Source organism: Trachemys scripta, chromosome 2 (genome assembly GCF_013100865.1).
Source record: "Trachemys scripta elegans isolate TJP31775 chromosome 2, CAS_Tse_1.0, whole genome shotgun sequence".
NCBI lineage: Eukaryota > Metazoa > Chordata > Testudines > Emydidae > Trachemys > Trachemys scripta.
This window is the reverse complement of record NC_048299.1, coordinates 76485789-76503914: the sequence shown is the minus strand read 5'-3', so window position 1 is coordinate 76503914 and position 18126 is coordinate 76485789. Positions and strand designations below refer to the sequence as shown.

The 18126-nt window shown below is 41.4% G+C and overlaps 1 protein-coding gene across 5 annotated transcripts in view; it reads left to right on the top strand.

Moving 5' to 3' along the window:
* CPNE4 (copine 4) overlaps window positions 1-18126 on the top strand; it is a 320518-nt gene that overhangs the window by 207804 nt on the left and 94588 nt on the right. For all 5 annotated transcript variants that reach the window (XM_034760919.1, XM_034760923.1, XM_034760922.1 and 2 more), the window contains 3 exons: window positions 1275-1349; window positions 8363-8446; window positions 12055-12144. In XM_034760919.1, the coding sequence (XP_034616810.1) occupies window positions 1275-1349; window positions 8363-8446; window positions 12055-12144 (249 nt within the window). The remainder of the gene's footprint in view (window positions 1-1274; window positions 1350-8362; window positions 8447-12054; window positions 12145-18126) is intronic.

Sequence of the window (18126 nt, the reverse complement as noted above, 5' to 3'; positions counted from 1 at the left end):
TTTTGGAGTCTTATGGTTTAATCCTGGGTGGGAGACAGATATGGCTGGTGAATATGTGAGCAATGGGCATGAATCTCTGTTTTGTGTATGCTTTTGGGGAATGACTTGTGGGAGCATTTTTTGTGGGCAGAAAATTATTTTTCCATTGGAAAAAAAATTGAAATGTCATTTTGCTTTTGGTGGCATTTTCAGGTACACTGCCCTAGCTCTATTTAAGGCCTGCTCTACATTTAAAAGTTTTACCAGCCTACCTATGTCAGGCACGTGAGTTTTTCCTGACATAATGATGCCAATAAAAGCCCAAGGCCATATTTACACCACAGACTTCTGCTGGCATGACTGTGTCAGCCAGGGATGTGATTTACCAGTGTAGCTTCTTTCAGGGGGTCTGGAATAAATTATACCAGTGAAAGCGCAGTTTTGCCAGTATAAGTAGCTAGAGTATATCAGTATAGCTATACCAGCAAAGCACTCCTAGTGTAGACATGGCACTAATATAGATGCAGTTACATCAGAGTAACTCTGCTTATACTGCCATACCTTATGTTAGCCAGGGGAATTGGCATAAGCTATGTCAGACTAGGTCTACACTACAATGTTTTGCTGCCCATAGCTACATTGGTTAGGAATGTGAAAATATCACACACTTCTTGTTGATGTTAATACGGGTCAAACCTCTCCTTCTCACCCCCCCCTCCTCTCCCACTCCTTTGCAGATGCCAAAAGAGTCATTTTACTAATATAGTATATGCTGTTTGGGGAGATGATTTAACTAAACTGGTTTAAGCTCAACTCCAGTACGGGTTTTGCTGGTATAGTTATACCAGCAAAGCCTTCGTAGTATAGATTAGCCCCCAGTGTCTTTATGCTGATATAACTGCATCTCCACTATCGGGCTATATGGTTATACTATACTATACTAGAAAATCCCTCCTACTGTAGACAAGGCCTGAATTTCATGGTAATTAATTACAGGTAATTTCATTCCTAGTCTTTCTATTTATCATGGCAGGTTGCCTAGAAATATCTTAAAAATTAATAACCTGTTTTATGAACATCTTCCACTCAGTTAGAGGCAAAATACTTTGCCAGAGGAAAGTGTACTGTTTTGACCTATTTTGATATCTCTGCTAGCTATGTGTCTGGTTTCTTGGAAGGTGACTGTCAGTTTCCAGCTGATAGGGTCTATAGTCCACATGCTGGTAAATGGCATCTTTCCTAATTTTATTTTCTTTCATTATACATGCAAAACTCATATGTAGCTTCTCATTTAGGTGATTGCTGAAGAATTATCTGGCAACGATGACTATGTTGAACTTTCATTCAGTGCACGGAAATTAGATGACAAGGTAAGCTGTTTGATATTAACCTTATTGAAAGATATAAGAAAGCCTGCAAATATGATTTAATAAGATTTTCCCCCACTGCTATTTTTGTTGCTTGACGTTATTAAACACATCAGAGATTTCAGATCCATTCTCCCAATGAGGCTTTCCTCAACTTGCAAAGTAATTAAAAAAACTCAAGGGAACGTAATTAAAGCCAAGACAATTTAATTATGTGGAGACCTCATTTATTTAAAATGCCACAGATCAGAAGTGCTAAGATAAGTGAGCTTTTTACAGGGAATCAAGATGTAATACTCAAAGTAGGCATCTTAACATAATGCTTGAATACTTCACATCATCTTGGACTTATATATATATTTATTCATCAAAATGTATCTGAAATGTGAGAGAAAGATTCCTTCTTATGTGTTTGTCAAAACCGTCTCCAGTTCAATCAGGAATCTGTGCATAAACTAAAACCTACCTCTTCACTCATCTTTATCTGTCAGTGTTGCCCATTGTTATTAATTATACTTATATAATACTTTACCTCGATATGGCACCTTTCACCCCAATAACTTTGCATATAAGTCACAACCTTGAATATCCAAATGTAATAGGAAGCATTTAATTATTTAAGGTAGTAGAGGGAACATCTTGTAATTAATGGATGTCATGGGGCCATGACCCTGTTTTGGATAACAGGGAATTTCAGATAATTGAAGGTCAGATAATCACTGTTGCACTGAATCCCTATAACCACCATTAGAATGCAGACCCTTCTTGGCTGGTATGCTGTTCCTAATTAGTAACGTATGGTAATACCGCACAGTGCTTTGGGACTCAAAGAGCCTGATCCTGAAAATGCTTATGTGCACATGTAAGTTTGTGTGTGTGAGTGGCACAATTATATCAATAGGAGTAGAATTATGTATGTGCACGGTGTTTGGAAGCTCAGACTGTAAGTGAGGAATAATAGCATATTAACTGAAAATTTAGGTAGGCAGAATATAATCAGCAGTGCTGGAATTTGATTAGGACACAGGGGTTAATAGCATCCCTGTATTTAGCATCTTTTATTACCATAAATGATGAATCCCATGTGGAAGATGAATTATCCCCTCATTGGGAGTTGCTGGATCCTCAATGAAAATCAGATCATTTATTTAGGTGCCCAAAAGTGGATTTAAGAAACTAACTTTAGTCACTGCTTTTTAAAATCATTGTTTAAAATTGTAACATTCACTTCAGCTGTCATTCAGGCTGTTACGTCCACAAAAGAAAACGTAAAGGTACAGCATAGCAGGTGTTTCAACTGTCCGTTTCCTTCCCATAAGTGTACCACATAATCTGCTGAAAATATCATTGAGAGGGTTGTGATTGTGGCTATGAGTCCAGTTAAAAGGATTAATCCAAGCTATGCTTCAGCACCTGAGCTATATTCACTTCATGGTAATTTTAGAGAGTCTTTTAAGCACAGGGTATCTGTTTATGGGGCATATCTAAAGTAGCAAAGGTCTTGTCTTCACTCCCGGGGTAAGTCGACCTAAGTTACACTACTCCAGCTATGTGAATAACGTAGCTGGAGTTGACATAGCTTAGGTCGACTTAGCCCGGTGTCTTCATTGCACTGTGTCAATGGGAGATGCTCTCCGGTTGACTTACCTTACTCTTCTCGGAGAGGTGGAGTACCGGGGTCGACTGGAGAGCACTCTGCCATCGATTTAGCGGATCTTCACTACACCTGCCTGTGATGGGTTGGATCACAGAAACCCCATTGGGACTGTCAACTGATGTCCTGAGACTACCTCTGAGTCCGTTTTCCCTGCCAGCTTGGAACCCCAGAACTTGGCTTTGTTTGAGTCAGACATGCTTACCTGCTGCAAGCACAGCCCCAGGTATGAACCATGTCCCCTAAAAGCTGCAGGCTTAAATGAAAACAGCTTAAGAAGTGTTCCTGTCTCCAACACTCAGATGCCCAGCTCCCAATGGGGTCCAAACCCCAAATAAATCTGCTTTACTCAGAAATTGTTCGCCCTCTATAACACTGATAGAGAGATATGCACAGCTGTTCCCCCCCCCCCCAGGTATTAATACATACTCGGGGTTAATTAATAAGTAAAAAGTGATTTTATTAAATACAAAAAGTAGGATTTAAGTGGTTCCAGGTAATAACAGACAGAACAAAGTGAATTACCAAGCAAAATAAAATAAAACATGCAAGACTGAAGACAAAATGGAGGGGTCTCCCAGGGGCTTAAATAGACTTTCTCTTTTGGGTGGAGACCCCCTCCTCTCACCTATCCAGAATCCAGCTCCAAGATGGAGTTTTGGAGACACATGGGCAAGTCACATGTCCATGCATGACTGAGTTCCTTACCAGCCAGGCCACATTCCTGGGAAAGCTCAGGTGTGGATTGGCATCTCCAAGTTCATTGTTAGCTTAAGTGTTTCTTGATTAGGCACTTACTAAGAATAGTCTTTTCTCAGGAAGCTGACCGACTGCTTCACTGAAGCTACTTAAAATTAAACAAGTACATAGCCAATATTCATAACTTCGAATACAAAAATGATACATGCATACAAATAGGATGAATATATCCAGTAGATCATAACCTTTGCAGAGATATGGTACATGGCATATCTAGAATAAAAATATTCCAGTTATGTCATATTTACTTTCATATGCATATTTCCATAAAGCATTATGGGGTGCAACATCACATCACCGATTGCAGCAGCGTTGATCTCCCGGTACTGAAGACAAGCCCAAAGGGTCCTTATGTGGCACCTGCTCTTTTTGTTATCTTATGTCTGATCTGATGGATCTGTTAAGTAAAAATCTTTTAATTAATAAAGTTGCCTTGTGGACTAAATGGTCTAATCAAGGCTACCACAAGTTATTTTAGCATATATTACTGTATTAATAAGGCAGGGATTTTGTTATTTAAAAGTCAAACAGTTTTAGAAAATGTTACTTGCTGGTTTGTTTGGAGGGACCTCACTTAATTTGAACCATCTTTAGGAGGTGCAGGCTTTATATGACCAGGATGACTTAGTCAATATTCTATAATGGCACCTTCCTGTCCATAGCAAACTGTTATGTAGTATGCAACTATAGATATGCTTGATCTGATAGTTGATGAAGGTTCAACCCATTAAGGTTCAGTTAGAGGCCTCTAAACTAACAGATCACTGACCAGATAAACTGATGTCACCTACAGAATACAGTACTTATATTTACATTGTCAAGCTCTGTTTTAGGGCCAGATCATCTCTGTCATGCGGATGGAGTTTTCCCCTCATGAAAAATGTTTGGAACCTACCTGAGAAACCTGGTGGAGCCCCTAGAATCCACAAGAGATCAGTGCTATCCTCACCGAGGCCCTGTCCCTCCACACAGCTATGGCCACAGGCAGCCTCCCTATCTCTCAACAATGGAAGCCTCCTGGCCCTGGTAGTCCTGGAACCCTTGAAGAGAATGGGCCCTGTGGAAATAATAACACTGTCCCAAACTTCATTACTTATTCACGCTGAGCTTTATGTGACTTGGAAGGGGATGATACGTGTGTCCCAACCACAGCCCTGTCCCAGCCCACTCACTCCTCATCTGACCTGTCCAGTCCCCACTCCCTTCTCCCATGTGGCACATCCTCAGCTGGGTGTGAGGGTAGGTGCCTCACACCCAGTGCCATGGAGGTGGCTGGGCCCCTCTTTGCCATGAGAGAGGCAAAGCTCCGCATGTGAAGGGCTTCCTTCCTCAAGAGGACAATCCAGGACTCAGAGACGTATTACTGGCCTAAAACATCCCATTCAAAATCAGATTGATGTGTTGGCTCAGTGATCCAGGTTCTGCTTGCTGGTAATAAGCCCACAACTACAAATATGTGTGACAGAACTGATTAAGATAAAACTCAACAAATAATACAGTGGCCTCATTTTGCAAGTGTGATGGGAACCCATGCCTTTTGCAAGAGCCCTAAATAGTAAGGAACAACAAGACCATTCATAGAGCTATTCACAAGATGGTGGTGTTGGTCCAGATGGGAAAACACCACTGCTAGTTTGGCTATTGCTCATTTGTGGTATGAGTATTTACTGCCCTTTTTAAAAGGCCAAAGGTTGTTTTTCAAAAAAATCTACCTACTTTATAATAGAAATACAGGGTGTAAATAGCACGGGTTTGGCAGATAAAAAGGGTCTGTTGCTAGTTTAATCATTGGTGAAGATTTTTTCATAAAGCTTCAGTGGAGATTGAGGATAATAGAATAAGTGAAACAAACTATCAGTTTCTCTTCAGGGGAATGGCTGTAGCATCTCCTGCAAAACTATAAAAACCCCACAGCTATCAAAGCTTGCCCTAATTGAGCCAATAAAGGTTACATTTTTATAGTGGTACACATTTGGAAGGTAGAGCTACAGTTTCATGTTTTACTGAAACCCACATAGTTCAGATGGCTGATCTTTGTTTCAAGAGATCTAATGGAAACTCTTCACAGTAGAACAGTAACTTCCAGAATGCTTGTATTACATTAGTAGCTACCTTACAATTACCCTAAGAAGCAGGTACATCTATTGAATGCTGTAATCACTTTTGAGCACTCAGGCATACAAACTATCATTTTCCCATTCTGGGGAAGTTAACTTGAGAAAAAAGATTCTCAAACTGTGATGTGTATGAAATAAAAGACAATTTCACTTTTAGTTTTATGTTGTTCAAGGATATTTTTTAGCCCTGCATTTTGTTAGCAATGCAGTTATAAACCTAAATTTCCAAAAGTGGCTAGTGATTTTTGATATTTTGGTGCTCAGTTTAAGACACCTCGAAGGTGCCTGATTTTTCAGAAAGCATTCAGTACTCACAATCTGAAAATTAAGCTGTCTGAAGACATTTCAAGTTGGGTACCCAAAATTTGAGCTAACAAAATTCGCTAGTTGCTTTTGAAACTGTAAGTCATGTGCTTGTGTTAAAATTATGTAACTGCTTTTTGTATTGAAAGAACATTGTGCATTATATCACTGGCACCCATTTAATGAATCATTTAACATTATTAAAACACTTAGACACTAAACCTTTATTGCATGATACATCTTCCAGAAAGAGGACTGCTCTAATATTATTGTGAAATAAAATAAAGCTGAACATGCTGAGAGACATACTGTAACAGCTGAAATGGTTTGAAAACATTAATAACTATGAAACAAAATTTGATAAAACTCTTAGCAGATAAGTGCTTCTTGAGCATAGACTTCTTCTGAGTTGTTACTAAGGAACTTAAATGTTAAGTGATGTTTACTGCATAGGTTCAGAAAGAATTAACTTTTCTTATGTATTTAAGGAGACACCATAAGCTAAAATTCATAATTAAAAATCCTTCCTTTCCTAGATTATTAAAACAGCATAGTCTTTAAAATAATGTATTTAGGGCACTCCACTTAAGTCAGTTCTTTAGTTTTTTCATGACACTGAACTACAGTGACGCTGTATTGATTCTGTTTACTTGTTTTAATTTGTTTCCAGTTTTCTTTTTCTCTTGTACTCACAAAATGTTGTTATTCTGTTTGAATTTTCAGTGCTGCAGAGGAATATTTTTTTTGGGGGGGTGCTTTCTGCTGCATTTAGAAAGCTGGTTTAACCATCTACCTGGGGATCCCTTGCTACAGGGGGCCAATGGGAGGTTGTGGTTGAGAGAAAAGGGGTCATGGTCAGAATGTTGCTGTGCTCCAACAGTCGGCAGCTTTAGTAGCAGCCCCATGGGGCTATAGACAGCAGCACATCTTAGAGCAGCCCAAAAGATGCTCAATACTGCATCAGGAACAGGATCCAGGATGGGGGTCCAGTAAACACTGCCCTACAATCAGCTCATGCAGTGCATAATAGCACAGCTCAGATTCTGAGTCAAAGTGCCCAAAAAGGATTATTTGTAAGGATTAGATATTTTGGATTTGCCCATAGTTAGGGGCATCTAGCAGCTCCCCTTTCCCCCTGTTCTGTTTATTGTTTAAACACAGGTCATGTCTTTAATACTTAGGAGTACTATTTTCCTTTAGTACTTAGGACTCTTTTCTCTAAGAATACATCACCAAGCCTCCAACATAGCTTGCCTGTGCTCAGGGCCGGCTCTGGCTTTTTGGCCGCCCCAAGCAAAAAAAACCCAAACGAAAAACAAAAAAAGGGGGCGCGGCCGGAGCGCGGGTGCAGGGGGACCGGCTGGGGGAGAGGGGGAGGGGGAGGGAGCGGGCGGGAGAGAGAGAGAAGGGGGCGGCCAGGGCTACAGCAGGGGCGCTGCCACGCGGCCCCTCCCGCTGCACCGCCTCCTGCCACCTGCCGCGAGGGCTCCGCTCCGGTCGGTGGGGAGGGAAGGAAGAGGACTGCCCTGCAGGGCGCTCTGGTTCTCCACGATGACGCCCCCTACAGGGCGGCCAGAGCAGAATAAGAACGAAAAAAAAAGCGGCCGTGATGCCCTAGGATTGGGCAGAATGCCGCCTCCAACAATCTGCCGCCCCAAGCACCAGCTTGCTCAGCTGGTGCCTGGAGCCGGCCCTGCCTGTGCTAATGTTTGTTGACAATAGCATTATATCCCAGCCATTGAACTTCTGTTTGGGTTATCTAAATAGGACTAAATTCATCCATGGTGTAACTCCTTTGAAATCTGGTCCAGCTTCCCAAATATAATAAAACTGATGATAAATGACCAAACTCGTATTTAGGACAGAAATAAATCAGCTAGATAGGCTGCTCTCAGCAGGAATCAGGTTGTGTACAGGTGGGGAAGCTATCGTTAAAAGAGAAAGCAGGCCACAATATTACTGTAAACAATGCCTATTGCCATGATTGAATAGCCAAACTGAGACCAGTGGAAGCATCGTGTAAGTCCTGGTGGAACGAGTAAGGATAAAAGATAATTCTGGGATACCTAATTGTCTCACTGAAACAGAATTAGCATTTCTTTTTCATTAGCAGGGAAGCAGAGGGATGCTGTGGATACACTCCAATGGGTCTCAAGAGTAAAGTGCTCTGATTTTTATTCTAGGATTTTTTCAGCAAATCTGATCCATTTCTGGAGATTTTCCGGATGAATGATGACGCCACACAGCAGCTCGTTCACAGGACTGAGGTGAGTAATGGGCTGGTTTTATTCTCCAGGGGCACAGCTGGTCTGTAGCAAGGAATAGTTTTATCTCTGCCATTTCAAAGGACACACTCCCAAGCACCCACACTGACTCACTGAGGTCCTACTTACTCCTTTCCCCCCCAGTTTCACACTAGGGTAACTATTGACTTCAGTACAACTACTCCAGATGTGTACTGCTGGGAGCGAGAAGAGAAGAGTGTTCTTGGAACCTAAGATGCAGGCTTAATTTAATTTACAGCATATAATTGTGTTTGATGGGGTGACACTTTCTCGGGGCACCCAGAACTATAAGTCAGTGGTTCTCAATCAGGGGTCTGTGGCCCCCTGGGAGGCCGCAAGCAGGTTTCAGGGGGTCTGTCAAAGAGGGCCAGCCTTAGACTCGCTGGGGCCTGGGGCAGAAAGCCAAAGCCCCACTGCATGGGGCTGATGTCTGGGTCCCTGAGCCCCACCACCTTGGGCTGAAGCCAAAGCCTGAGCAACTTAGCATTGTCGGGGCCCCTGTGGCATGGGGTTCCAGGCAATTGCCCTGCTTGCTACCCCGTAACGCTGGCTGTGGCTTTTATATGCAGAAAACCAGTTGTTGTAGCACAGGTGGGCTGTGGACTTTTTACAGCATGTTGGGGGGGGTGGTCTCAGAAAAAAAAAGGTTGAGAACCCCTGCTGTAGGTGACCTTGTTACCCCTGTGCATTAGCAAAAGTGAGACTTGCTGGTGCTAAATGGAGTGACTGCTCTCTGTCACCCTTGTCTATTAGCCACTCTAGACAAACTTCTCAGGATTCTGCCAGTGTTTACTTTGCATGGCAAGTAACACTTGCTGCACTCCAGTCCCTGAGCCCCTTTAAAGAGTGTTCAGCCTCTGTCACTGGACACACAGTAATTACCAAGCCTATTGCCTCTAAAGAGACAGTGTGATCACCCGCTTACTGGTTTCACCTAACAATTCCCACTTATGATAAAACACAGAGAGGTTTATTAACAAAAAGAATCAAGTGATACTGAGTAAGGGTAGTAGAAACTGATATAGTTACAAATAAAACAGAAATATAACACGCTTCTAGGAGACTAAACATAACTTTAGCAGGATGAAATCTTTGTCTAAGTTAAATTTCTCACCTAAAGCAACCTCCCAGTGTCTCCAACCCCCTGGACCAGAACCCAGCTTTCATGAATACAAAAAAAGCTGTCCTTTTTGCTCTTTCAATGATGGCTTATCACAGGGTTCCCTTTCCTTTTCCTTATAGTAGTCCAGAAAACCTTTGAAGTGTATTCCAATACAAAGTTCTTCTCCCCTGCTGTTTGTTCTTCCGTGTGCTGATGCCATATTGTCTTTCTCATTCTCCTGTTAACTTGCTTTTTTCCTGTTGACTTAATGTGCAAATGAAGCACCAGGGCTCAAAATTGATACATAGGCACAGGTGTCCTATGCCTTCTTTATGCATTGTGAGTAGTCCCGTTGACGTCAGTCAATTAGTAAAGCCTTGTCTACACTATGGGCTAAATCAACGCCGCTGTGATTGATGCAGCGGGCATCATTTTAACGGGTCTGATAAAGTCATAAATCGATGGGAGAGTGCTCTCCCATCTACTTAATTAATCCACCTCAATGAGAGGTGGAAGCGATGTTAACTGGATAGCTTGTCCCATTGACATAATGCGGTATAGACACTGCATTAAGTCGATATAAGTTATGTAACTTAACTAGTGTTACCTACATCGACTTACATCATTACTGTAGACAAAGACTTAGTCTTTGCGTGATTCTGGCCTCAGACAGTACAGGGCTGAAGTGGTAATGTGGAACTGGGTTTCCATTTCTCTTTTCTGGAAGTATAAGACCAGATTGTTTTAGCATGTATCTATGAAACTGCTAAGACCACCACTACGTCTACAGTTGGAGCTAGGGGTGTGATTCCTGGATTATAGGAATCATCTGAGCTAGCTAAAAATTGTAGCTGGGGTAGCACAGGAAATACTGGTGCAGGCTAGCCATGACAAGTACATATCCACTGGGGTAAGGCAGGTTTGTACTCAGTACCACTGCTGTTGCCCATTCCACCCTGGCTACGCAACTATTTTAAATGCACAGATGAAACCAAGCACATGTTTACACAAGGTGGGAGTCACTCCCTTAGGTCACAGGGTAGATGTGGTCTTAGAAAGTTACAGAGAAAACATTGGGATCTGTCTGCCTGAAAAGAGAGCTGTCATTTTATGAGGCAGAATGCAAGCAGCATGTTACAGAGAAGGCATATACTGTGCTCTGTAATGAAGACTACTTCTGTTCATTCTTGTTTGGCTGTTTTCCCTTATGCTTAAATAAGGCTGCTTCATGTACATTCCAAGACCTTCAGGAAATAGAAGTCTGGAGGAAGAACCTAGCCTTCAAGACTGTTTTGTTTTATTCTGACTGATTCTCCAGATGGACCACTCTGCCTGCTTATACCCATCTTTATTTTTTTTCATGATGTCACATATGTGGCTCTTGCCCTTTTTAGTGTCTTTGGGCTTGATCCCACTGTCCGTGCTCCATGACTATGTTCCATGGGAGTTTTACCAATGTAAGAACAAAAGGATCAGATCCTTCATAGATTCCAAAGTGGAGAATCACTATTCTGTGAAAAATTAGACATAGAATCAAATTTTGACTTCAGACATGTATGCCTGACCCCTATTGCAATCTGTGGGAGCCACAGGCAAGAATCTGAATCCAGAATTCTAACCATATCATTACCTTTCTAATTGCATGGCACTGGTACTTACCATCATGGTAAATAACCTGATACAGCACATACCATGGGGCATATCCTCTTCCTAACAAAAAAAACTGAGAAAATGGGCTGTGCATGGGAAAGATCCAGGGGGCCAGAGTAGATGGAATCCTCCCCCCAAACCACACCTACATACACCGGGCTTCAGTGCGCTGCTGCTAGTGCAGACAGACACAGTCGCTTCCACCACTGGTGCTTTGACTGGAACACAGTCCTGTGGCATGCAGGGGTCAGGGTCTTTGAGCTAGCTCTCTACATCTTTTCACAGTAGACCCACAAAGACTTTGCTACATTCAGGGCTTGTTCCATCTGTTGGAGGGGTGGGGGCAGGATTTACTCCCGGGTAACTAATTGGTCAGCAGTCACTATGTCAGTAAAGAGTACGTGTGTGATGTATAAACTCTTTAAACTTCAAACATTTTCAAGGGCTTTAACGCACTGGGCTTTTAGTTAGCTCAGGCTGTTGCTTTTTAAGAGCCTCCTCCAAAGCCCACTGCAGTCAGCAGGAGACTCCTGTGGCCTTCACTGGGCTTTAGATCAGGGCCTAATCTGTATTAATTCTCTCTTGATGCCATCCAAGCATAACAGTACACATAGAAAAGATTTCATTAAGCAGAACAGTCTTTGCTTGTCCCGTGGATTGCTCCAAAAACATTGCCAACAATATGGTGCACTTAATTTGATGGATTAAAGGGTTTACTCTCTGCTCATTTTTCCCTTTCTGATTAACATACTGTGTTGAAAGTCATAGTTATTGTTCAGCATTCTATTTTGAAACATGCAAATGTCAAGTATTTTTCGTTCTTTCTTTTCATTCTCAGGTTGTGATGAATAACTTAAATCCAGCCTGGAAATCGTTTAAAGTGTCTGTAAATTCTCTGTGCAGTGGAGATGAAGATCGCAGACTAAAGGTCAGAGGCCTGTCTATACCATGGAACAGTGTTCCTTTTAGAAAACCAAACTTTGTTTCCAGTTTTTGATGAAAGATTGCAACTTCACAATGTCTTCTCCTTTGACACCAATGCTGATCACACAGCCGGATTATGATTAGTCAAATCAAATTAGAGATGCGCAGCAATGGTAATTCAAGTTGTTTAGCTAATGACCATTTCTGACAATGTGAGTTCTCCCAGGGAAACTCCACTTAAATCAGTTGAATTGCAGTGGTTCTTATAGTAACCTGGAAAATAAGGTGGATGTATATGCCAAGCAGTTTATACATGCTGCTGGAGAATTTATAACTAGAATTATTCATCTAATGGAAATATATTTGGATAAGGAAGCTACCATCTAACCACTGCTTCCCCACTCCCACATATGAACAACCTTTGCTTACCGGGGGAACTTATATAATAATACAGTTGTCAATATGTGCAAACCGAGATGATCAAAAAGGAATATGTGATGTTGTAGCACCACCCTTACGGACCATCAGACAGACTGATGGTGAGAGCCTTGCATGCTGGTGGGGGGGAAACTCATTTGTCTCTTGATGCTTCTGGTGAAATCAAGGCAGGGGCCATGTTTCCATGTCTTCTAATTGGGTTGCTCTTAGAGTCCTGCAAATCATGAGGGGAATTCCAAGATTATGAAGGGCTCCAGTAAACAACCAGCCCCTTTTACTTCACTAAGAAATCTGTAGATCTGTTAGCAATGGTGCATACAACGGGTGAGTGACTGGAGTTTGGAAAGAGTTTGTGAAGACGTTAGGACCATCTTTATGCTTGAGACATTACACTTGAGTAGAAAGTTCCCTTCTCTCTCTTTCTTTGCCTGGTGTTGTTCATGTTAGCCTAACAGTTTGCTTGAGTTAAGGATTCAAATTTGTTTTCAAAGGACATGTAGAATTACATTGTGATTTCTTTGAGCGGTGTCACACATTCATCTCTTTAAATCTATGTTTAGCCATTTAAATGCCAAGGTAGATTCACAGCATCTCTTGAATTGTCTGGGAGCTGTTGGACAGTACTAATATTTTTTTTTTCTTGCAAAATATAAGGAGCCTGGTTCTCCGTGGTCTTGCACCTTGTACAGTATAACCATTTTCCCTTGTGCAGGGTGGGAATAAAATTCTACCATGCTCATTGTTACTTTTAATACCCAATTTGCGCTCACACTGCATAAATGTATATGACTATGCAAGATACAAGGCAGGCGAGAATCAATATGTAGCAGTTCAGTAATGGCCTCTCTCATGGTCTTCTCCAGAAACGCAGTGGCAACCAGCTCCTTTTGTGATGTTGCAAGTTGCTCAGCATTTTGGTCCCAATCCAGAAAATGCTTCAGAGCATGTGTAACTTTGTCTGTGAGTAGTCCCATTAAACACAATGGAGTTGCATCAGTTTACACCAGCAGAAAACTTGTCCTCAATACTAGGATACACAACTTTGCAATATTTCTTTTATAATACAGAAGTAATATGTTTCCTTACAGACCTGTTCTCAAATTTAAATTTGACCTGTTTTAATTTTGATATTGTTAAAGAATGTTCCTTTTTTCCCTAGTGCTATTTATATATACACCCCCCACCCCCGCATATATGAAATGTTAAAAATCTATAAAATCTTTCCTCTATCCAAAATGATGCGTGTTCATATTTTTAATTGGGTGTAGTTGCTGTTTGAGCTTCATTTTCTCCACTATGAATTAAGGTCCAACAATGGTAAAAATGAGTTTCTATTCATCTTCTGAAGTTCATCTCTTTCTCTGCCCTTGACCCCCAATCTCATAGCCTTCTGCTATTTTGGTATCTGTATCAGAAGCTGGGTATTCCCCAGAGAAAGTTGACTTTTATTGTTATTAATTTACTGGGCACTCCTAAAGACCTTACATTCTAAGCATTCAGGAGACAGATGGGTAGGGGGAAAGGTTAAGGTTAAGGAAAAAAGGGGACAAAGAATCATAGGGTGGCTTAGGTTTGTGCATTTATTATGGAGACTGTGACTTATTGTCTTAATAATCGCAATGGTGTTAAAGAATTGTAGTGATGTGGGTATGATGATGATGATGGCCATATCAGTAAGTAGGTAAATGCTAGTGGTTGCTTCCTGGGTTTTTGTTCGTTATTGGGAGTAGGCATGCTGGGCAACAGTGAAAAGATGGAGGGATGAGTTCTGGGGCAGAAGGAAGGTCAAAGGAGCAGGGATGGCAGGGGAGAGAATGACAGAGGGTAGCAAAGAAGAGGAGAGGATGAGGTGGATGGAGGTAGGGGAAAGTGAGGAGGCCAATGGGGGTGAGGTCATATGTGATAGCCAGATCTTAGATGGTGAAAAGGAGAAAAATTCAAAAGAGTGACTGTGGGCAGCGTCAGGAAGCTGGTGTCATACAGGATCTTTCCCTCTGCTCCCAAGTTCTTCAGATGTCAAACCAGTTGTGTTTGAGGAAATACGTATGGGAATGCTTTGGGACTGTAACATAGCAGTAGGAGTGAAAGAGAATAATCAGAGGAGAAGAACTGCCTCTGTTTTAAACTACATATAAGAAAAAGGGTATTGGCTAAAGAGCCTTTCTAATGCAAATGAAGAAATATGTGGAGGAGTTATTTACTGTAGCTTGTGTGAGATGGCAGTCATGTGAGGTGTCAGAACAATTACTCTATTATCTTTCTAGGCTGTATTTTATATAAATTCCTCGAATAAATTAAATATCCATGAGTTAGTTACCTAAACACCAAAAGATCTGATTTTTCAAACTCAGGCCAGAAGAGCAAGTATTCTCTATTATATCGCAATGTAGAGCTTCAAAAGGAAAAAGCAGAGGCTATCCAGGGGTGGCCCAAAAGGTGACTTGAAGGACAATTGAAGTCAATGGGCATTGCAAGGGCTCAGCACCTGTGAAAATGAGAGTACTTATTTAGGTTCCAGATTTAGACTTAGATTTAAATATTGCATCCAGATAAGAAAATTATAGCCTAGAGGTTTTGCCTTTTTGTACGAAGATATAATGGAACATGCATCCCTGCCCCCAGGCCTTGATTCAGAAAGCACATAAATACCTGCTTAACTCCAAATAACTATAATAGAGATGCTTTTATACACAAGCTTAAAGTTTGACATCTTTAAGTGCTTTGCTGAATTGGTGCCCTAATGTTGAAACATTAGAGAGGTTCTAATCTGTAAATCTTGGGAGAAGGTTCAGGACATCCTTTCTCCAGAGAGGCCCACTTGAGGGTCATTTTAAGACTTCTTGGTCTGCTAAAACCCCATGTGGTATTCTGCCCACCCCACTCCCACTCAGTGATGCACATTCCATTATAATACTTTTAATCCCCCTCCACCCTCTTTCCTTCCCATAGTTCTCATGTCAATCGATGGGATAAGATGAACTTGTATATGAAAGATTTAAGCATCTACTGATATAACAGTCTGGTTTTGAAGGTTTCTTTTATAGACCTCATGATTTATAGACCTCTATTGTATCCCCTGTTACTTGTCTCTTTTTTAGAGCTGAAAAGTCCCAGTCCTATTAATCTCTCCTCATATGGAAGCCATTCCGTACCCCTAATAATTTTTGTTGCCCTTTTCTAAACCTTTTCTAATTCCAATATATCTTTTTTGAGATGAGGCGACCCCATCTGCACGCAGTGTATTCAAGATGTGGGAGTACCAGGGATTTCTACAGAGGCAATATGATATTTTCTGTCTTATTATCTATCCCTTTCCTAATGATTCCCAACATTCTGTTAGCGTTTTTGACTGCCACTGCACATTGAGCGGATGTTTTCAGAGAACTATCCACAAAGAAAGATCTCTTTCTTGAGCTAATTTAGAACCAATCATTTTATATGTATAGTTGGCATTATGTTTTCCAATGCATTTATCAATATTGAATTTCATCTGCCATTTTGTTGCCCAGTCACCCAGTTTTGTGAGATCACTTTGTAACTCTTCGCAGTCTGCTTTGGACTTAACTATCTTGAGTAGTTTTGTATCATCTGCAAATTTTGCCTCCTGACTGTTTACCCCTTTTTCCAGATCATTTATGAATATGTTAAACAGTACTGGTCCCAATACAGACCCCTGGGGGACACTACTATTTTCCTCTCTCCATTCTGAAAACTGACCATTTATTCCTACCCTTTGTTTCCTATCTTCTAATCAGTTACTGATCCATGAGAAGACCTTCCCTCTTATCCCCTGACAGCTTACTTTGCTTAAGAGCCTTTGGTGAGGGACCTTGTCAAAGGCTTTCTGAAAACCTAAGACACTCTATCCACTGGATCCCCCTTGTCCACATGCTTGTTGACCCCCCTCAAAGAATTCTAGTAGATTGGTGAGGCATGATTTCCCTTTACAAAAACCATGTTGACTCTTCCGCAACAAATTGTGTTCATCTATGTGTCTGATCATTTTGTTCTTTACAATAGTTTCAATCAATTTGCCTGGTACGGAAGTTAGGCTTACCAGCCTGTAATTGCCGGGATCACCTCTGGAGACTTTTTAAAAAAATTGGCGTCATATTAGCTATCCTCCAGTCTGGTACAGAAGCTGATTTAAATGACAGGGTACATACCACAATTAGAACTCATGGGTAAATACTATCTGGTCCTGGTGACTTATTACTCTTTAATTTATCTTTTTTTTCCAAAATCTCCTCTATTGACACTTCAATCTGAGACAGTTCCTCAGATTTGTCACCTAAAAAGAATTGCTCAGGTTTGGGAATCTCCCTCACATCCTCAGCCATGAAGACCGATGCAAAGAATTCATTTAGTTTCTCTGCAATGGCCTTATCTTCCTTGTGTGCTCTTTTAGCATCTTGATCATCCAGTGGCCCCACTGGTTGTTTAGCAGGCTTACTGCTTCTGGTGTACTTAAAATTTTTTTTGCTCTTACTTTTTGAGTCTTTGGCTAACTGTTCTTCAAATTCTTTTTTGGACTTCCTAAATATATTTTTACACTTGCCAGATTTTATGTTCCTATTTTCCTCAATAGGATTTAACTTCCACTTCTTAAAGGATGTCTTTTTGCCTCTTACTGCTTCCTTTAGTTTGTTGTTTAGCCATGGTGGCAATTTTTTGGTCCTTTTACTATGTTTTTAAATTTGGGGGATACATTTAAGTTGAGCCTCTATTATGGTGTCTTTAAAAAGTTTCCATGCAGCTTGCAGGATTTTCACTTTTGGCTCTGTACTTTTTCATTTCTGTCTAACTAACTTCCTCACTTTTGTACAGTTCCCCTTTCTGAAATTAAATGCTATCATTTAATGCTGCTTTGGTGTGTCATCCCCCACCCCCCAACAGGGATATTAAATTTTAGTATTACTATTACCAAGCAGTTCAGTTATATCCACCTCTCCCCCACCAGCACAATCTTTCTGTCCTTCTGATAAATTTTGATCCTGAAAGATCCACCCTAGTCTTCCATGTCTCCCTCCTGAAGCCTTTCCTTGACAATCCATTCCCCAGCCAGATATCCCACCTCCACTCCTTGGTTCAAGTTCAAGACCAAGAGCATGAGGAGTGCCTGGTCCCCGACATCCTGGACTCCCAAATGTGCAGAGTGGCCCTGTAGTATCTGATTGATTTGGGAGGGTTGTGGGCCCAAAGAACACTCTTGGGAGCCAGTTCATCATGTACATGTCCCTGCAAAAGCACAGACCTTCCACAGGAATCGCCCTGAGAAGAGTAGCCTCGTGGTGCCCTGGGAGTGGGGGTTTGGCACTGATGGTCTCAAACCCAGGCTATGTGGCTGCTGAGGGGGAGCCTTATTCTCTGTTCCACTGAGCTGCAAAGGGAATGCTGCTAATTCCCACCACCAGAAGCTACATCTGCTGACTAAGTGAGGTCAGATGACAAACAGCAAACTTCTGATTATACCCAGTGGTGTCCAAAGCTTCCTGATCCTGTCACTTCTCTTGTCTGAATAGCTAGTCTCTCCATGACCCCTGTGACC